Raw genomic sequence first — 17,604 nt, 5'->3', positions numbered from 1 at the left:
TTCTTCTACGCTGAAAAGCCAGGACCAAAGGGTTTGTGCAGTGTGTTGTGGAGATATGTTTGTCATTATTAGGAATTAGGAAATAGATGTACCTCAAAAAAAATGGATTACTTTTAGAAGGAGTCATTATCACGATGAAACGATCAATCGTCATTCTTATCACAAACTTTATGCATCTCTTTGGGCACAAAATTGCTTTACGAACAGAACACTGAGTAGCAGTACTTCAAAAACCATCACCAAGTCAAATTCACCCCAAGGAATTTGTTTTTTGGGAACATTATTATTTTGTCTTTATGTGCATAAATTTCCTGCAAGAAGTTGAAGTGAGACTCCTCTCTACTTGGGGTAACAAATTGTACTTAAAAATTTCTACTATAATTCTCCAAAAAAAAAGAAAAGAAAAGAAAACGCATTAGATTGTAATCCCCATCCAACTCGACCTACCCCTCCTTGCCACCTGGGACTATTACACAAAAAAAGCAAGGAAGATGTATAGGCAGTTAGGCAGTAGGAATAATTTCCCTGGCTTCGAAACGACAAAAGAAGATAAAATCTCCTTTTTCTTGTTGATTATAGCATAATAAAATAAGCTTAATCTTGTTTATGCAGTCAAAAAATTTTGGTTATCTCCTGTCCACACTTTCTCCCGTAACCAATGATTGAGGTGGCAAAAATCGTCTGGTTCGATTATGTCTAAAGTAGTGTCATTAAGTATAAAATTATGAGAGGGGCTAGCCGTTTTTGAATGTGATCTGTGATTCCTCTGAACACGATCTAGAAATGATTACAGTTTGGGGAAAAGGGAAGAAAGAAAAAGGAAAGGAGAACCAAAAAGCAACGAAGCACTAAATATTTCTTTTTGGCCGGGGGGGTTTATTAATTAATGCTCTAAAGTAAAGCATTATGTAACGTACTTTTGAAAGGTAACGCAACTTTTCCTCTTTGCTTTTTTGCTGTATAGACTAGCCAAGACAAGCTTCTACACTTGTAACTTTTTTTTTTTTTTTTCCTTCTTTCTTTAAATTTTGAGTTTTTTTATCAGTACTGGTAGCATGATGCTGGTGGTTTTCACGAAAGATTTGGGCATGGAGACAAAGTTTCCACACATGAAATCTTTTGCAGACTTTCTTTAAGAAAAGGGAAAGAAAGATGAGAGAAGTAGGTCTCTCTTCTCTTTTATATATGGTCACAATCTACCTAAAGCTTTTCTCTTGCTTTCTGATACAACTTACAGGCGATTTTGCATGAAAGTAAGGGAAGTCTCGGATCTGAAGCTCTCTTCCCCATCTATTTATCATTGAGTGAATAATACTACTGATAGAATCTCTTTATTTCTCTTTTACAACACCATCTTTTTTTTTTCCCTTTCTTTTTCTGTTTCGTATGATGAATGCCTTGGATCCCTCAACCATCAGAAGCTCGTTAAAGATTCATGCACAAGCAAGCATATACACGAATAAAGAGGGCTTATTTTGCCCATATGCATCTGGTGGATCGTTCAAAAATCAAAATATGCGCAGCTAGAATGGGCAGTGGATAGACTTGGTCAAAAAGAGGCTTCTGCCTCTTAGCATAAAAGTTGACGAGAATGTTTTTTGGTTTGGGTGTTAAAATAGGATATTTGGATGTGGTACCATAAGGGGGTATTATGCTGTTTCCAATGATTGTTTAGTCATTGTTTTTGCTCAGAGGAGAAAGAGTGGGAGCATGTGAATACAGAGAACTTACCAGTACAAGAAGCTGGGGTGTCAAATTCCATGCACCATACTATTATTATTATTATTACGTTTACTCTCTGCTTCTCGTGCGTGCTGATGTCTTCCAATCTAATCTAGGATTACCAGTTGGTATCTCAAGATACACATATCTGCTAATAATTTAAGGTTCCATCCAAATTGACAATATCTAATTAAGGCCCGCTTAAGGTTGAGAAAGAGAAGAAGAAGAAGAAGAAGATCATGGATATAATTTTCAAAATGGTACTAGCTACTAGAAGTTAACTTATCAAAATATGATACTATCCAACAATTTGCAAAAACAAATTTTGTGAAAAAGAAAAAAGAATTCTCTACTTTCCTTTTAGAATCTTACTAATAAACAGGCAAACACCATCTATTGACTTCAGTGACACTGCATTTCCTACATTTTCATGAGTAGTACTTCAATTTTCTTCAATGCCAAGTTTAACCGGAGGATGATGATCTCCTCCAAGACCTACAAGTTCACAACCCCCATAGGATAATTAATCTTCTCTTCGTGCTGTTGAACATCTAGCTGGTTGGATAGTAAATTATCTCAAATAATATTTTGCTTGTATCATAAATACATTTTCCAACCCACCTTTTTATTTTCCATACATCGCATCACAAAAAGTGCTACAGTAATTATTCCAAATAATATTTCAAACAATACACTATCCAAGCAAACTTGCACTCCCACAATTTGTTTTATCTTGTAATTTAATGAATTTTTTTAACGATTAATCTTTTCTACATTGACAGTGTAGACACTGTCAGCGTTGGATGAATGACAAATATACAAATTTTGAATTTAAAATTCAATTTTTGCACATATTTCATAGATCTAATGGTGATAGTGTATACACTGTCAATGTATATAAGATTTACTTTTTTTTTTAACGGGTGCACATTGAACACTCATTAACATACTTAACATTCACCTAACCTACCATACATATACACACGCTAATAATTATTATCCTCCCTTGCATCTATATATTTTTCTGTTTAATTATACCTACATTCTCTTGTATTTATTTACTTTCTCTAATTAATCTTACATTTTAAAAAATATGACAACTAAAATATATTTTAATGATTACTCTATGGGTACCCATTAGTCAGACCCTAATTTAATAATCGAAAACTATATGATTAAAACGAATGTGGGAGTGTGATTAACAACAATGAGAGTGCAGATGACACTTCCCTAAAAAAGTGTCCTTGCAAGCTACTAATGTTTTGTCATTTCAATTAGTTTTAAAACGAACCTAAGACACCATATGTAATTTCCACAAGGTGCTTCAGTTGACAATAAAATACTAAAACACTTATATGTAGGACTCAAACTAGATTTCTCCAAATTATAATAACTTTTGTCCGTGTATGGTAGTGAAACTTTCCTCTGGTTCCAAGCAAGCTCGGCCCCAATGGGGCTTTTTGCTTAAAGTTCATCACGTTCCTTTATAATGTTTATCTGCCGTTGCAACAGAGATGAATTTGAAGTATTTTGAACCGACCGACAAAAAAAGATAAAAAAGAAGAAGTCGAAATTAAGTATTTTCAGGTCCTTGAAGGAAACTGGAGAACTCACAATCGTAGGCCAAATTTGAACATATATTTTTGTAGTTCCTAATTCCTATATCGTGTTAAGCTTCCTTTTTCCTTTACGGGTTCTCTCTTTATTTTGTTATTATTTTTTTAAAAATCTACTTCTGCCTGTACCGTTTCACCGAAAACGGAGTAGCGAAGGTGAGCATCAGAGAAGGCCCAAGAAATAATGGCCCAATACAGAATAGCGGATCTATATGGACCTTCCGCATCCCTCTAAAAAATGTCCAGTGTAAAATGTCGACCACGGCTTGCCAGAACAAAATAAATCAAAATTGCGGGCCCAAATTGTTTTCAGTAGAATTCAGGAAGTGCTATAGCCCTCCTTTTGACGGAAAAAAAATTATTGTAGAATCCATGAAGTATAAGTGATCATTTCTTCAACAATTAACCTTTATTTTCTGGCAGAAAATGGAAAAACTTCATTGCCTTACAAAATTGGTTGTTTCATAAGCTTTTCAGAGACACTCAGGGTGCGTTTAATAAAACTGAAATTTAAAATTTGAATCCATTAAGTTATTAAATTGTTAAATGTTAAATCAAATACATCTGAATGTATATCACATTCAATGATAAATGAATAGATTACCATTTATTTTTTAGAGCAAATTTTGCCTAACTAATTCAAATGTTCAATTTTTTGTTATCAAACGTGTCTAAACATATTAAGATCTGAATTTATTAAATTTAAGTGCTGAATTAAGTTTTCAAACAGGATTAAACCTGGGATCCAATTACAAATTCATCTTAACTAAGTTCAACTCAGAACCCCAAACTATTACAAGTCCATGTCAGCTGACCCTTAATTCCAAAATATTTGCAAGTTTTAGTTACAATACAACATACCAATTGTTTTAAGATAGTAACCAAAGCTTTATACGCGCGCGCGCATACACTTTGAGTAGTTGTCAATTGCTTGGATCCTTGCCAAACCGCATCAGACAATGAGTAACCAACATTGAGGCCCGGCGAGTCATTTCTGCGAGCCGCCCGACCAGTGGCAGCCGAACCGTCTCACTGTTCCATAGGGGCTTCTGATCCCACCTGCAATCCACATTTCACATGAAAATGTCCCGAGTAACCGGGGATAATCACCGGTAGTGGTAGAACTAATAGCTGTTGAATGAGACATGAAACTACAAACAAATTCACAATGACAACAACTCTGTTATACCAAATGGAATCATCCAGTTTACCAAGAAAAAATCATGTTTGAAACAACCCTGTTATCAAGTCTAAAATCTGTGGACAATCATCATATCATTAGCTATCTCAAATTATATTTACAGTGAAAGACATTCAGATTACATTGATGTTGTTAGAGTTTTTGTGAGAAGAGTATGAGTCTGAAGCATAAGTAGATGAAACTGATTCATTATGATAATTAGAAAGAAATGAAAAGAAAAGATAAGAGAGTTCGGGAAAGTGCATTAAGGTTACAACAGTAAACTTTGTCTGAGAAAACTTCCTTGTGGTAATCAACATCCATAGTTTAGTTAACTTGACAGAGACCAACTCCCATCACTCTTTGAATTTCCTTCCCCATGAAGATCATAAAGATTGCAGTTACGCATCAAAGACAAGCTAAAAGAGTAGATGCATACCAATCTTCATGTCGAACGATCTTCCCGTTCTCTATCTGCAATTTGATAAGGGATATCATATGTATATCTTTCCCCAGAAATTTGTAATACTGCTTGTTGTCCATGAGTATCTGAATCAATTACAAATATCAGAATTGTTAATCTGACAAACTATATTTTCTTTAAATGTCATGTAGGCAAGAAGCTGAGTGGACCTCCTTTCTAGGTGAAATTACATTCTCTTTGATGCTATATTCTGTGATTCTTGACTCACTGAAAACCTGAAAGTATATATGAGGTTAATATCCAGATATATTCTATAACAAACAATGGGAAACAAGAGTCGACAAAACAGACTAGTCAATGAATTTCATCAACACGTGTATAGAAAGTGACTTTGAAAGCGATGATTAGAAACTACAAAAGCCACTTTTACCTCTCATCTACATTTTATTGGGTTTATTAACACTGATGAACTGACAAGACAGAGAAAAGAGGGATAAATAGCAAATTTCTCTGCCAAGCATTGTAACTTCCTCATTTTCTTTCTCATGCTATTACTTCTTCGTCGCGTTCCTTTTCGTTTACATGTTTTATGCCAGAAAATTGGTTGGAATAGGAGCATACCATGGATGGGTAATGATATAAAAACCACAAACCAAAAGAATTAAGAAAAATAATAAATTTTTGAGCAAGTAAACAGAAAGATGCAGTGAACTGGACCCAGCCCACAGGACACTCATGCAATGCACAGTTCAATTGTAAACAAGGTAGGATAGATGATGTGCTTTAAATTACATTCTAAAATCTGATGACTTCACCCACTTAAATTGAACACAGTTAAAGAAGCAGCATTGCTTGCCATCCTCCAACATTAATATATTTGAAGAGCAAACCAACTACAGGTGAAAACAAAAATCCAACGCATCTATGACTCAAAAAAATTGTTCAGAAATATCTCAAATCATTTGACAAGCTTTTTAGCACATTAATACTAGAAGTACCCTGCAACTTACAATTATATGGAATTATCAATAGAAAGGAAGTCAGGAAAACCTTGGGAATTGAGTAGAAAGCTGACTTAATCTGCTTTATCCTGCAACATTTGTTGAATTCACATGAGAGAAAACCATGGTCATAAACATCATTATGCAAGCTTACACCCGAGAAAGCCGTTCGAAAGTGGCCTCACAGAGGCACCCCTTTTTGTTCCAATACAATAAGTGAATACAAGATCTGACAAAAAATATACTTTAGAAAATAAGAAACATTACTATGTTTACCTGATAACTTGCCACTATAACTGGTTCTTTTTCTCCTTTGATTATTTTCTTCATCGCACTTCATCCTTTTTGTTTGCATTTGCTTTTCTCCACATTTTTTAATCTAATATCCATTCTCCAGTCTATCTTACTAACCCCTTACATGTTCTCTCATTTCGTAATTATGCTCTAACCTGAAGTTAAGGTGGCTACAAGATGACAGGTTGTACTAGGATTAGAATTGCTACCATCTAACACAGCTTCAGCTTTGATTCTCAATCTCAGACTAGTGTAAGTAGATAGATCCAAAAAGGGCCAAGGTTTTCATCAAGCTTCAGGGTGGCAACCCACTAATACCTAAAGTTCTCTAGTCTCGATGTGCACTTCCTTTTTCATATATACCATTGACTTGAGGCAAACATAAGCTTAGAAGATATCATTTGATCAATTAAAAAATTTAGCAGGATGTGCTTTTTGGATACGAATATGAAACGCAACAAATTAGGTATGTAGAATTACTGTAAACTTGATTCCCATAAACCAATTTCTAGAAAGTCCAATATAAGCAAAAAATATTTGGTAAGTGGAACATTGAAGAGCCTAGTCATTATGAGGATTGTGAGGCATAATGTCCTATTCTTCTGCGTGACAAATTGCTTGAGTTGCTGTTAAAAAGCTTACCCTTGAGCTCGCATCAGCGGGTCTTCAAAGGTTGCATCAGGAGCATAGATATCAAAATCTTGAGGTGTGGCATGGGATGCATAGCTGAATCAATCATTTAAGGTCACTGAATTAAAATTCGACTGGTTCCATGAGTTTGAAGATGAAGGACAGATTAATAAGCCTTCGATAATGTGGCATTTCATTGAGAAGATGAATCAAAGAACAGAACCGCCAAGTAAAACTAAAATCTTTAATAAACTAAAGTAATCAGGATAGTTAAGACCCGGAGTATTAGAAAATCACGTGTTAAGGGTCTGTTAAAACTGACTTGAAGATTCATTTGTACTATTGAACAAGCATTACCAATTAAGACTTAGTGCAACCGATGAGCGCCAATAACCTATCAACTATGTAAGAAATTATGCACAAAGTACCTACCAATGTCATCCAAGATTGGTTCAATCAGTTTTTGCATCTTCGTTAAGACTTCTATTCATGAACACTTTTTAATTAGAAATCTGCAAAAGAGCCAATGCCTCGTCTACTCCACAAATACGAATTCACATGTTGTACAAAATGCATTATTAGTATTTTTTTTTCTTTTATCGTTTTGTTTTAATGGTTTATATATGACAGAGTTATGATTACAGTTCTATTATAATTATTTTTTCCATATTTTCTGAAAAGCTTTGGTCTCGGTTCAAGCCAAGCCAAGCCTGAACCAGAGCTTTGATCAATAATAATACACTCGCCCCATATTACTAATACAAGAAAGAGAAGTTACATGTTTAGAAGATGAGGGAGAATCTCATCAAATTCACGATTGGAAGGATCATAATCGCAGGCATTTTTGGCAAAGCCTTCCCTCAGTTGATCCTTGATCGCCTCCTCGCCAACAGCATCTTCACCATCAACACCCACCCCAGCAGCAGCACATATAAAAAGCAACACGCCCACAAAAACAGTTTGAAATAAACAAAAACTACTCAATCCACAGAAAAAGAAGGAACACAAAAAATCATAGACTGAAATAATATATAAAATTAAGGAGAAGATACGATAAATCATATACCTTTGGAGTACTTCTCCATGGTGGTGCGTTCAGATGTAGTAGTAGTAGTACAGTAGTTGGGATATGAAAATCGGAAATTGTACTTGCGGTAGTACAGGAAGTGGTGGGTTCTTGAAATATTAGAAGAATGCATGGTGACGAGGAAGAATGCATTGTGCAAACTGCAAAGTGCAAAGTGGAGAGATTCATGAGGCTAGCTGGACGGCCACGTGGCAAGAGGTCATCCTTTTGCGAGATCCGGATCACCCGGTTCAGTTTCATCTTGAGAGCTTCGTACCCGGGAAAAGGAGCCGTTCATTTACAAAATTCTTCTCCAGTCTAACGGCCCGCTTGGCCACTGCTTGTTGAATTTTCTTCTGGCTGTTTGTGGTGCGAGTGATGCATCTGTGCAATGGCTAGCATCTGTGAGAACTTTCGTAAGTGATTTATAATTTTGGGGATATTTCTGATTCGCGATAGTAATAAGAGCAAAATCGACCTAATAATGGTCAGTAAGGTATTCCTGACTAACTCATGATAGAGACAGAAGTCAAACTCACTCAAATTTAATTATAAAAAGAATTCTTTGTATTGAAAAAAAATGGCTAGGATCTCCACTTTCAAATTTGAAGCCGGTACGACTGGGCGTTTGATACAATTATATATAGTTGTTACACATTTTACATGATTTGATGCATATTTATATTTCTTTGTTCGTATACACTAATTTAATAAATGAATACAACCATAATTGTACATGTATGAGAGACGCCTTTTGGAAAAAGAACTATTACTGTACCAATTGTACAGCAGCCCAACTGTCCCAGTCCCCTACTTCCCGTGTTGAAGGAAGGCCGGGTACGCAGTCTAAGCCTCAACACTCGAGCATGCATTTATCTTCATGATCATTTCTTCAACAAGCCTCAATACTTTTTGCCAACACTCGAGCCGAATCCCAATTTTCTTCCTAGTAAACGATGGTCGTTACCCATCACCATTGGTTCGAATAACTCCTTCCTTCCACCCTCTCTCGTCTTTAGTTAGTTTCGAATCTTCGTAAATGGTGATTAGCAGCAAACGCAAAGGGTCAGTATTGATCAATATTGATACGGCTTACCTAATTCTAATTCAACCGAGTAGCTAAAAATTTGCATAGTATGGATCCATCATACAGATTGGGATCCACCATGTATTCATCTGCATACACACCTCTTTTCCCCCACAGAAAACTCTTCCATGGTCCGTCTGTACATACATCATCAAAACACAAATTGAGAAACAAAAGACTTTACACCAAAAAAAAAAAAAAACATTTACATAGTAATTTTGCTGAGGAGGAAACAAACTTCCTGGATAGCGGCAATTTCTTCCTTATCTCACTACTTTTTTTTTTCCAATCATTTCCATATCAATCAGAAAAATGAAGAAATTGTTACAAGAATACTACCATTAACGTCCAATTCCTGATATCTCCACCACCTCGAATTCCTGATTCCAGAACCAGAAATAGCTCATCTAAGTCGCAAGTTTACCGCTTCGGCTCATTTAACGTTTTTCCTTCGAAAAATTCATTAAGCATGTGGTCGAGATCCTCGGGTGTGTATCTGATATATTTCTGGGGATTTTTACCATTCTCAACCAAAGGCCTGTGACACATCAAAAGGCAAGCATATAACTTCAACAGAAGATAGGGTCAACATGAGAAAAAATTATTTCCAGGAAGTCCAATAATTAACATAATACTAACATTTGAGAACCAAGTCTAGTGTGTATTTTTGTTCTCAATCAAGGGGTTAATCAGCTTCACCAAAATGGCTCCTTAGAATACATGTCTATCTAGTTTTCCAAGTTTTTGACTTTTCATTGAAAAAAAAAGACATTGTTCTCGAAAATGTAGTTTGACATGAAAAGGAAGGCATTTCAAAGTGTGCATGCTTATAAATACTTGGAGGATCGTACCCAAAGCGTTTAAGGAAAGATCTGTATGCTGGCAGCAAAACTTCAGCAACAGCAAGTTTCAGAGAGTCCCGTAGCTCAGTATCAGGGACAGTCCACTGAGATTGTCTTTGATGAAGCTCCTCAAATTGAATATTAAAAGTCTTCAATCTAGAGAGAGAGTGATTTTAACACATAAGATCAGTTTGGTCAAACCATAAAAGTAAATATAACACTGATATGCCAGGGTCCGCAAATTGAACAAACCTATCTTTCACCATTGCTCTTGAAGCTCCACTACTATTTCCCCCATCAGCACTAACACCACTACCACCTGACGATGCCAGACCTTGTATGGAGAGGCATTGCAGAATCTACGGAGAGAAAAGAAATCAAATCATATTTACAAAAACAAGAGCTTACAGTGAATGTAAAATAAGCTTTGCCAAGCAACTTTTATCTCTTAATTAGCAGTTACTTCCACAATCAAGAAGTCATTTCATAATAATTATAGAACACGAAAATAATACAGTATCAGAACATGCAGGGGAAGTTCTGTATTCTTCTTTCTCCATTCATTTACAGTAATCATTTCTGGATGTATTCCAATGACAAATAATTGCAACTCAAGCAACACCTCAAGCACCAGTATACTGAATGAAATTAAATTACAAGTAATATAAAACATATCATTTGTAAAACATTGTTTTTGCATGCCCCAAGTTTATGAAGTTTTTAACCACATAATTCCAATTCTTGGAGTCTAAAAACATTCTAACTCTAGTTGACTCAACCCTGGAAGGACTCCTATCTACATGCACAATGAAGCGGATGTAAGATCATATCTAACTCAACAGAAAATTCATGAAAAGCACAAAGCCCAATTTATAGATCTAGACATTTGAAGACAAGGTAACGAATAAGGATGACTTCAACTGATGTGACAAGGAAGGTAAATCTGAATGGGTTCACAAACAATGCGGCTTGTAATAGCAGTAAAGAGGGTAAGGTAAAACCTTGGCCCAAGCAATCCTCTTATACTGATTTGCATGTTGCTGCACAATTCTCCTGTGTCTTTGCACCCAATCATCCCCCAACAGGTCTTTGGCTTCAGACCTAGAAGCAAGAAAAATATAAGCACCAACTTGTAACTATATAAGATCACAATCCAATGCTCCAAACCCTAAACGTAACAAAGAAATGCACAAGAACAAACCTGCGGACAGATCTGACCATGTAGTGAATGTTGTTCATAAGAAACAAGTTACTAAGAGCAGGATCTTTATATTGCTTAGATTTCCCATCCAAATTGGTTTGTAAAGCCTGCATTATGTGCATTGTTACAGCAGCTAATTGAGAATCTGACCCATCTCCATTTTCAAATTCTTGAAAGAGCTGCTTCAATGTTGATTGGTAGCTGAAAGAATCAATTTCACGAAGTCAGATAAATTAGATCAACAAAGTCCTATACAGATGAAAAACATGCAGACTTCTCCCACGTTAAGAAGGAAACATTTACTGGCAAACTACCTATATCAGTGCTCTGCCTGGCATTTAATTACATACCCTTTTTAAATTGCTAAGCTTTTAATCAATCAAATCCTAAAAGCATTTAAAAGAAATCTTCCAGAAAATTGACCTTTATATACAGCAAGAATTTTCCTCAGCATGTTTTCACATGCATTTGCCCTCAAAAATTCCTTGTGTGTACAAGACGAATTAATGTTTTTGAAACATGGTGGAAATTAGGTCACCTACACACCTTCCAATGCAAAGCATGACACGTTACAAACTCAAACTACAAATGACCCCATTTTTGTCTCTTCATGAGTAATTGCAGAAAATAGTTTGCCAAAATGAGGTTTCATACTTGACAAGAGTCTTCTAGAAAAAGATTAATTGCAACCAATAACATGTTCTCTCCAAAAAGGCTGATTAAATGCAAATAGCTTTATAATTGACTAACTGAAAATGCAGACTATTAATTCTGTGTATAAAGTTTGTAAGCAACCAGTTAGTGCACATGAAGCCACATACAAAAAGAACAGAACAGAAAAAAAAAAAAGCAGAATTCACTTACTCAAATAGGAACTTCACATAGTTAATCACATAGCTGGTCAAAGGATGGACAGTTCCATCTGCAACCGCAGTTTTGGTTGCATCTTTTTCAACTGCTTCTTCAAAATCACTGAAGGTCTCTTGTGCAGTCTGGGCAAGGCGCTTTGTCAACCCCAAAGCAGATTCTCTAATATCATTGCAAGCTTTACCTCTGAAAAGAGTTTCAATCTGACAATTCGAAAGCAGATTTTTAGTCATAAGAACTAACTCTACCACCATACCACCATAAAAAGTTGAGTTTGATGCAAATACAAGATATTTTGTGGGCATAAAAGCCAAAGCACAGCCAAAAAAGAGGAATACCTAGCAAACCAGAATGCAGAGTGAAATGCCAAGCGAAATGTGATTTCATTGAAGTTTGTAATCCATACCTCAGAGTGCAGTTCTCGCATGATTTCATACATATCCAGCAGCACAAATAATTTTTCAGGAGATCTTTTACTTTTGGCAATCGCATCACCAAAACTAAGGAGAACTGCAACACTCCCAGCTGTCACTTCAGCAAAACACTGGTCCTTGAGGGACTCAAAGCCTTCAAATATTTGGTCACAAACTTTCCTTTCCCCAGCAAATAGCAGTTTGACCTGTTCAAGCATAATTAGCTCATATACAGAATCCCAGATTACGTTCAAGACAGCTAAGAGAACCTACAGCAATCCGCATAAAATGAATCCAGTTCCCAATCTTGGCTTCCAAAACTTCCCACTGCATCTTCTGAACATCCTCTTTACTAAGTTTCTCCACTCCCAATTTTCGAAGACTTTCTTCCAAAACTGAAGAACGAGTATCCCTGCATGGAAATATGAACACCATCAAGACAAGGAACGCAATAATGTTACTCTGACAAATGCACAGACTGACACATGGAACGAGGTAAATCGATCTATAGTCACATTTCCATACCTTTGCATATACAGGGCACAATTTGACCACTGGAAAGTTACTAAAAGTAACGGATACAACACAAGACAGATGATTCTAAATATATATACGTGTTTGAAATGCAGATATTGTAAAATCACAATACTTTAAACCCCAACCCTGTGTGGAATTAATACAAGGATAAAGTCCAGGCACGTTCCACCTAGCACAAAGCATACTACTATAATAAAGTTTAACTCTTTCCTGATCCCTATGAAACACGCCAAGATTTATGGTGTCAGGAAAACCAGATTGTAGATTCATACTATTAAATGCATACTCCCAGCATGGAAGACGGATTAGAACTTTAAATTCTTTCCTTAAATATAATCCACTAAAATTGACAAAAGCCTAATATCTCCTGACCTGACATGCAGAAAAGGAAAACAAAAAAGCCATAGAGAGACTTGACCACTTATCATTTCATCCCTCATTATCTTGGGAAACTTGTTGATACAAGGCATGCACCCGAGTCCCCTGATCACTTCAGAGTGACTGTTTAAAACCTAGTTGATTACCCAGCACATGAAAAGTAGTCGTCAATATTATCAGATCTTTTTGTAATAGGCCTTTACCTGTATATTTTCAGTAACTGCTGTTGGTGGCCAGCTTGAACCATTTGTAGGGCTAGATCATGCAACAGTGGCAGGACTCTTGGTGGTACAAGAGTTGGGGGAGTGTAAACAGCATTTTCTGCATTAGCATGATGATGCTCATGGTGCTGACCATTTGGTGAAGGGTTCTTCCCATTTGCATCAGGCTGCTCTCCTGGTGATCCAGATGATGGTCGCATTGAACTAGGAAGTCCCTCAAAAAGACGATCAGGTTCGACAGGCTTGCTGACAAAGTGAATTTAGGGTAGAGTAAGTACAGCTTCATGAAGAGGTACAGGCCTAACATATTTAAATATGAAAGTAATGCTTACTTTTATCCAAGGCAGGAAAAGTAGTGAGCATGTCTAAGTTTTCATGCATAATGACAAAGCGATATCAAATTTTATTAGATTATTTCGTTTCTATTTCAAAGAATGAACATATACAGCAAAATCCAAAATTACGGACTCTTTAGTTGAGAATCAATTCCAAAACGAAAGTTAATACAGGAAAGCGTTATTTTACAAGAACGAGACATGAAGACACCAAAATCAGGTGATCAAGGTTACAATTTGTTCTTGTTTTGGAAAAGAATAAATATCAATTAGATGATGACCAATGTAGAAGAATACGAAAGTAATTAAGTGCCTCAGAGTTAAGTGCCTCAAAGTTATGGGAAACAAGACATTCTAAAAAGGAGAAGGGGGGGGGGGGGAATAGGGGGAGTATGAGTTACAATAATACTCAAAGCTTTGAGGTACCTGATTCCTTTAGAAAAGCTAGTTAGACCATTAATAGTCATTTGTAACAGAAGATGCAGCAGTTGGAACTTGATTTGGTGGGTTTTTTTATTAGTTAAGGTAGAAATGAAAGTTGACTAGGTTAGAGAGGAGGTTAGGCAAGAAGATGCAACTTGAGGATTTCAATCACTCATAAAAAATGAAACTATTTATGGGACATTTACTGTCAGCTTAACTTGCAATTCAACGGTATGTAAATGCCCAATCATGATGGTCCCAAAGATTGGTGCAGTCCATTATTTATCAATGTTTCTCATTGATAGTAATGATGGAAAAGTCAAGTTATTTTAGGGTTTTCAAAGGCTTTTGCTGTAGAGATTAAGAGATTAAGAACATATTGAGATTGAAATGGAACTACAGCAACAAGTTTCCCGTCCAAGGGACTAATCTTGATACGCTTGCCACATTTGGAACGAATATCCATGTTTGACTTTTAGCCGAGATTAGCAGTTTCAAGAATTTTAGTGCTACAGCAGGACTCGCACAAATGCTCTAGAGACAGCCATATAAGTACATATAATCACCAAATGGCCGGAGAGATGTACAACAAAGTTGTCATAAGCTAAACTAAGAGGCTGAATTAACATTTATTAAGTTGACACACCAAAAGAAAGGGATCACTATCTCACAATACATTGAGCTTAATAGGATTAGCAGTAAAGCATAACAATGAGTGTAATAAGTTATTACTCATATGAAAAGATTAAACAGGGCAAACTGTAGCTTACAAAACTAAGAGTACCAAACTGACCTGTAAGATGACAGAAGCTGCTTAAACTCCTCTTCCAGCTTTGAAATGGCCTTGTTAAGCAAACCATTGGCATGGCTTAGTACTCCATCACTACTCTTAAAACTTTTATTGCTACTAAAAAACCGAATGTTTTCTCTTAGTTGTTCAATTGCAACAAGATAAGTTTCGAGATCTTCATGTGGCCCCTTGAGTATTTTACCCTCTGCCTGCATGTAATTACACAACAAAAATTTCAAGATATAGATATATATACAAGTAAAAATTTTTTTGACATAAAAGAAAACTTATGACATGATAAAATACTAAAAATAACAGTCGTTCAGCAGAGCAAGCAAGTCAACTGGAAATCAATAATTCAAATAATTCTCCAAGTTAGCGTGAATTAACGGAACCCCAAATAAGGGAATATTCGAATTAATCAACAATACACTCTTCAAACTTATCCAATTAAAGCTGGGAGAATGAGCAAACCCACCTGGCGAGTAAGATCAAACTGGGACAAAATGACCTCTGCAGCTTTCAATGTCCTGTCAATATTCTCATGAGCTCTTCTAATAGCATGAGTCCTGATCTGAGAGAGTAGCAAATCAAACATTGACTTACAAAACTTAAAATAACCAAGCTTGAACACATTTCAGGAAAATCATAACTGAAATTCTATTGGCCCGAGAAGAAGACGTCATGAAAGGAAACAGATCAAGCATATCATTCCTAAAACCTTAATCACTTCCTTACAAAGAAAAGGAAAGGGGCAAGTCAACCATGCTGCTTAAGCCTTTTGCTTTAATTCTTTCCTTATATTACCAATAATGTTCTCCTAATCGAGCAAATTTAAGGGAAGCACAGAAAAACGCTCCTCTTTTGAATTTTCGCACAAAAGTCAGTTGCCACCAAACTCAAAGCCCAGAAAACGAGATCCAAAAATCCGAACTAGATATTTTCCTCTCCAAGTTCAGAGTTAGTTTTACAAGAACCAATCACAAAACTAACATACGATTTTCACCAAATGCAAGCAAAATATAAAAGGGTATAACAGAGATCAATGGAAGTGGAACTACCTGAGTTGGACGCATGGCGGTTTCGAGAGCAGAGAGGCGGTGATCAAAAGAACCCAGAATAGAAACCATGTTATCAGTAATAGATTGACTCTTGAGCAGCGATTCTCTCATGGTAGCTGCTCTTTCACTCAGCAAATCCGCTCCCCCTGCCCCTCCTCCTGAACCCCACGGAACCCCCATCTTCTTTCTTCTCCTTCTTCTTCTCTACTGAAAATTGAATCGAATCAAATTCAAGTTTCGTTTGCTGTTCGGGGGCTCTGTGATAGTAGTAAAGGGAGACTTGTTCTTCTGGTTTTCTTTGTGATTGAAAATGGAAAGACCTTTATAACCCAAAAAATCAAATAAAGAAAAAACTCGGAGTCTAACAAGATGTGCTGTGCTGTTCAGTGCAGCGGTGGCATGGCCCAGGCCCCAGGCCCCAGGCCCCGCGTTAGTTGAAAAATCAGCTAAATAAATTTGGCTAAAGCATAGTTAGGGCAAAAAATTAAAGCAGAAAAGTAGCAATTTTTATGGAAAATGTGATTCAGAGAACAAATCCAAACACACCCGAGAACAAACAATGGGTACCTCAAAGGATAATTCTCAATACACGATATGCATCACTCAGGCAATTGTAATCTACCTCCAGAACAAATCGAAACAATATAATATAAATGTAGGACGATCAATTAAAAAAAAAAATGCCTAGACCAAAATTATTTTCTACACATAGCTCCAAATTGTTAAGATGGTTTAAAAATATTATTAAGATAATAATTTTTAACTTCTTAAATATATTGCCTGCAGTGAAGGACTTAAAAATGCCATCTCAAATTTTCTTGTTAGTTAACATACTTTTACAAGTATATACATGTTTTTTTTTTTTTTACTTTTTTCAGTATATATGAAAATATCAATTATTATAAGGAATATCATCCAAAACATATTTCATATTTTATCAAATGAATTTTTTTCATTCTTTACTTTTAAAAGTAGTATCTTTATGATCCTTACTAAATCAAGTCAATAAATTTTGTTCTCAATTTAAATTTTTGACCTTTTTTTTACCTTGAATTCATCAAGTGACCCAAATGTAGTCATTTTTTTAGGAACAAAAAAGTTAAATCCTATTTGTAATTAAACAAATGACTTGATCCATATTCATTTTTACCTTTAAAAAAAATAACATCTCTATTCTCTAAAAAAGTAGAGTCTAACTTAATCCATATTCATTTTTCCACTAGTATTCAACTAAAAAAAAGTGAGATCTAGCCCCCCCCCCTTGAACCCCGACTCCCCCATTGGAGCGGGGCTATAATTCACCGCACCTTATGCATGCTGGCCATTCCAAAGTCCGAACAAGTTTGGACGTAAATGTGAACAGCCTTTTTTTTTTTGTTACATTGAATTTGACAATTGAACGGGAGCTCATCACTCACTGACCATGCCCATGTCAGATTCTCCTTTCCTGTTTTCATTGCATCAATCAACTTCTACGATGCTCCCATTTCACTCAACCCGAAAGAGGTAATGACAA

The 17,604-nt window shown here is 36.0% G+C and overlaps 2 protein-coding genes across 2 annotated transcripts; both read right to left on the bottom strand.

The window, feature by feature from the left end:
* Positions 1-4,030: 4,030 nt before the first annotated feature.
* On the bottom strand, positions 4,031-8,072 carry LOC113762155. Its single transcript, XM_027305464.1, has 7 exons — positions 7,934-8,072; positions 7,646-7,763; positions 6,880-6,963; positions 5,993-6,032; positions 5,151-5,217; positions 4,958-5,069; positions 4,031-4,397 (listed from the first exon to the last, which is right to left on the bottom strand). Exons 1-7 carry the CDS (start codon positions 8,064-8,066, stop codon positions 4,262-4,264), a joined length of 690 nt encoding a protein of 229 aa, XP_027161265.1. The 5' UTR covers positions 8,067-8,072; the 3' UTR covers positions 4,031-4,261.
* A 933-nt stretch (positions 8,073-9,005) lies between these two features.
* LOC113763470 (exocyst complex component EXO70A1-like) lies at positions 9,006-16,380 on the bottom strand. The gene is made up of 12 exons (XM_027307297.1): positions 16,089-16,380; positions 15,506-15,601; positions 15,031-15,236; positions 13,462-13,725; positions 12,617-12,755; positions 12,337-12,549; positions 11,928-12,133; positions 11,064-11,264; positions 10,864-10,963; positions 10,115-10,221; positions 9,872-10,018; positions 9,006-9,558 (listed from the first exon to the last, which is right to left on the bottom strand). The coding sequence occupies exons 1-12, from the start codon at positions 16,266-16,268 to the stop codon at positions 9,441-9,443; spliced, it is 1,977 nt and encodes a 658-aa protein (XP_027163098.1). The 5' UTR covers positions 16,269-16,380; the 3' UTR covers positions 9,006-9,440.
* Positions 16,381-17,604: the final 1,224 nt, after the last annotated feature.

This window comes from Coffea eugenioides, chromosome 2 (genome assembly GCF_003713205.1).
Source record: "Coffea eugenioides isolate CCC68of chromosome 2, Ceug_1.0, whole genome shotgun sequence".
NCBI classification, from domain to species: domain Eukaryota; kingdom Viridiplantae; phylum Streptophyta; class Magnoliopsida; order Gentianales; family Rubiaceae; genus Coffea; species Coffea eugenioides.
Note: the sequence above shows the minus strand (reverse complement) of the source record. Positions and strands in the feature narration are given on the sequence as shown.